This window comes from Acanthisitta chloris, unplaced genomic scaffold (assembly GCF_000695815.1).
Source record: "Acanthisitta chloris isolate BGI_N310 unplaced genomic scaffold, ASM69581v1 scaffold7495, whole genome shotgun sequence".
Classification (NCBI taxonomy): domain Eukaryota; kingdom Metazoa; phylum Chordata; class Aves; order Passeriformes; family Acanthisittidae; genus Acanthisitta; species Acanthisitta chloris.
In genome coordinates, this window is record NW_008674216.1 from 1 (window position 1) to 3382 (window position 3382).

General features: G+C 58.2%; 1 protein-coding gene across 1 annotated transcript in view; it reads right to left on the minus strand.

The window, feature by feature from the left end:
- Positions 1-401: 401 nt before the first annotated feature.
- AIM1L (absent in melanoma 1-like) overlaps positions 402-3382 on the minus strand; it is a gene marked incomplete at both ends in the record, with an annotated part of 6920 nt that continues 3939 nt past the window's right edge. Inside the window, 9 exons of the mRNA XM_009075245.1 lie at positions 402-481; positions 602-761; positions 1114-1272; positions 1767-1890; positions 1977-2116; positions 2530-2659; positions 2846-2958; positions 3065-3097; positions 3197-3323. Coding sequence (XP_009073493.1) covers positions 402-481; positions 602-761; positions 1114-1272; positions 1767-1890; positions 1977-2116; positions 2530-2659; positions 2846-2958; positions 3065-3097; positions 3197-3323 — 1066 coding nt within the window. The remainder of the gene's footprint in view (positions 482-601; positions 762-1113; positions 1273-1766; positions 1891-1976; positions 2117-2529; positions 2660-2845; positions 2959-3064; positions 3098-3196; positions 3324-3382) is intronic.

The following is a 3382-nucleotide window of genomic DNA, read 5'->3' on the forward strand; positions in this document are numbered from 1 at the left end:
GCAGGATTAGACCTGCGGCTAGGGGGGGGCAAGGAGCTGGGGTGGGGGGCTGTGGGCAGTGCAAGGACAAGGAGAAGGACACCAAGCACCCAGACAGAGCTGGCTCAGACTAGAAGGGCCATATCTTACACACGTACATAAATACAGTTCAGGGGGGACATGGTAGGGAGGTTTTTGCTGCTCTCTGAAGGGTTCTGCACCAGTCACATCCATAGGCTCCTTCATGAACCACGCACAGAGTTCCCCAGGAGGGAGCTGGGGTGTTTCCTCCTCGTGATGTAGGCAGCAGCCAGGGCAGAGAGGTGTTTGGGGTGCAGCATGTGTGGGGCCTGAGGCCTCCTGCCCCAGTGTGGGGATGCTGACAGGGTGTCCCCATCCTGTCCCATGGCACTTCATAGCACCTGTATGTCCCAGATCTGTGTGGGTCTCTGCTCAGCCATGTCCCAGACGATGGCATGGTCCCGGTCATAGGTTCGTCCACCTGCAGAGCGAGGAGAAAGTGTCAGGAGGACAGAAGGGGTGGGTGCCCCATCTCATGGCCAAACACCCTATTTTTGGGCATCCCTGGGAAAGGGCCACTGTGCCAGTGCTGAGGTCTCACCTTTTATATCAAGGATCATGTCCTCAAACATCTGGCAGTGGATCCGTCCCTGGGAATCGATGCGCCAGGTCTGACGTGGCATCCTGGTCTCAGACCACAGCACAGCCTTTGCACCCTTCCCAGCTGGCCCGATGACCTGCAGGCTCATGGTGGGGGCCACCTGCAAGGGGTGGTGGTGGCTGGGTCAGCACACTCCCTCCATCACCTCTGCTGGCACAAAGGCTTGGAGTTCAGAGGGGTTTCCCTGTAAACGCAGCTGGTTCTGGGGTGGGATGTGGGATGAGCAAGAAAACCCCTCAGTGAGGTGTAGGGATGATGATGGTGACACAAGTTCCACAGGGAAGGTAGAGATGCCTTCACGTCTCCAGGGGAGACTTGGGGAGGAGAATCAGATGCTCTTTGGACAAGGCTGAGGTCAGACACTGGGAAAAGCTGTTATAAGATAGCAGGAGTCCTGCCAGGGGCTCCTTGGGTACCCTCCAAGGCACTGCCTGCCACACCTGAGCCCTGACCTGGTTTTTGATCAGCCCATCCTCGTAGTACCAGACAGAGCTGCTCTGCTCACTCAGGCTGGAGACCACCACCCTCCCTGCCTTCATGTCCTCCACATCGTCAGGGACCGAGAGGTAGAGCTCCAGCTCTTTGCTCCTGATGCGGAAATAGATCCGTCTCTGGAATGAGAGAAAACATTTTTTGCACCCAAAAAATCCCTGCTGCCTGCACCTCCAGGACCATACCTGGCTTGATCCTGGTCCCCTGGGGTGGCTGCCTGGAGTGTTCTCCCTGTTCTCCTCCTCCCAGCAGAACTCTGCCTCTGCCCAGGGCGATCGCTGTGCCCGTGACCTGTCTCTCGTAGCTGGCACGGGCACGGCTCACCACACTGGGATGCCATGGATTTTACAAGGCACCTGCCCACAGGGAGCGTTTCACCACCAAGGCAGCCGCTCCCAGGGCGGGGGACAGGAATCTGGGTTGAGAGTGCTGGTGGCACCTTTCATGTGTCAGAGGTGTCAGCTGCATGCTGCTGCTCTCCAGGCTTCCCCAGCCCACCTAGAGCCACTCGCTGCCATCCGGACTGGCAGCTCTTTAGCTCCACATAGCTGGGATTTTGGGGTTAACCCCACAGGGTACCAGTGCTCTGTCCCCTCCTAAAGGTGGCACTCACCTGGCGGATGGGGTAGAGGGACCCCACATGCTGGAGCCCACTGTAGGTCAGCCAGTTGGTGATCTCAATGCAGTCCAGCAGCCACTGCCGCCCTCGGAAATCACCGTGCTCACACAGCACCCAGCTGTGGGGACAGGGCAGGACAGGATGGGTCACTCTGGGCAGGCAGGTGGCACCAGCAGGTGCCAGGGGACACTGGGGGTCACTTACATCCCTCCTTTGACCCGCACCGACAGCACGTGGTTGTTGAAACCCTCTGCCTGCAGACTCCGCACTTCCGAGTTCAGCTCGATTTCCTTCCCCTCAAAACACTCCAGCCCATGCAGGAAGATGGAGGGCTCCGAGAAAAACTGTGGGATGGGAGGAGAGGTGGGGTGGGAGCGGGGGAAAGGTGGGAGGAGTGAGCACCCATGGGTGCAGGAGGGCTCCATCTAGGGAGAGACAGAACTGGGGGTACCCATGGGAGGGGAAAAAAGGTTTTGGAGGTATTTCTGCTAGATGGAAGGGGCAGGAAGGGAAAGGGAAAAGGAAAAAGAAGGGAAAAGAGAAGGGGAAAGGGAAGGAAAGAAAAAATAAGGAAAAAGGGAAGGGAAGACAAAAGGGAAGGGAAAAAGGGCAAGGGGAATGAAGGGGAAAAGGGAAGGTAAAAGAAAAAGGAAGGTAAAAGGGAAGGACAGGAAATAGAAGGTAAAAGGGAAGGAAAGGGAAAAGGAAGGGAAAATGGAAGGGGAAAGGGAAGGGGAAAGGGAAGGGCTGTAATTACCAGTGGGACCTTCTTCAAGGAGCAGATGGCAGTGGAGCAGAGACAGCCCATGGCACTGAGAGTGGGGTACTCCCCCTCAGACAGCACATGCTGGTCCCCCGTGAAGTCCTGACCATCGAACAGGATCCAGCTGGTGGGGAGGAGTGTGACCAAGCTGACACAGCCATTGTGGTGGACATCCATCCCTCCTGTGCCCCCCAGCACCCTGTCCTGCCCACCCTTTGGGGATTTGGGGACCTGCCATGGGGCTGCCAGCCAGGGTGATATCCCTGTTCCCATCCCAGCTGGAGACAATGAGGTCCCAGGACACCCCTACCTGCCCCCACGGACTCTGCAGGAGCGTGGGACAAAGGTATCAGGCAGGGCCTCCTGGTCCTCCTCGAAGGCAACATGATCCCCCAAGAAGTCAGGCTCTGAGAAGAGCAGGATCTGGGGAGGGGAGCAGAAAGGTGAGGGGGAAAACCATCACCACCACCCCACAAGGGGCTGTGTCCCCTAGGAGGGCACATCCTCCTCCCCATCCACTGCTCCTGACCTTGGAGACGAAATGGAGGTTGTGTTCCCTGATCTGGAAGCAGACAGAGAGGGGCTGGTTGGTGTCTGGCTCTGGCTCCCACCAGCCCAGTGGGTCCCCACGATGAAGGGGGGGGATGTCCAGTGCTCTCACCTGCAGGATGGGCTGCACCGAGGCGATGTGGCAATCTGTGGCACCCCAATCCTCACAGCTGCGGTACACCCCCTTCTCCAGGATGTACTGCTCACCCGAGTAGTTGGTACCCTCATAGGCCACCCACCTGCAAGGAAAAGCTGGATGCTGGCTCAGCCCCCCCCTCACCCATCCCCACAGACCCCC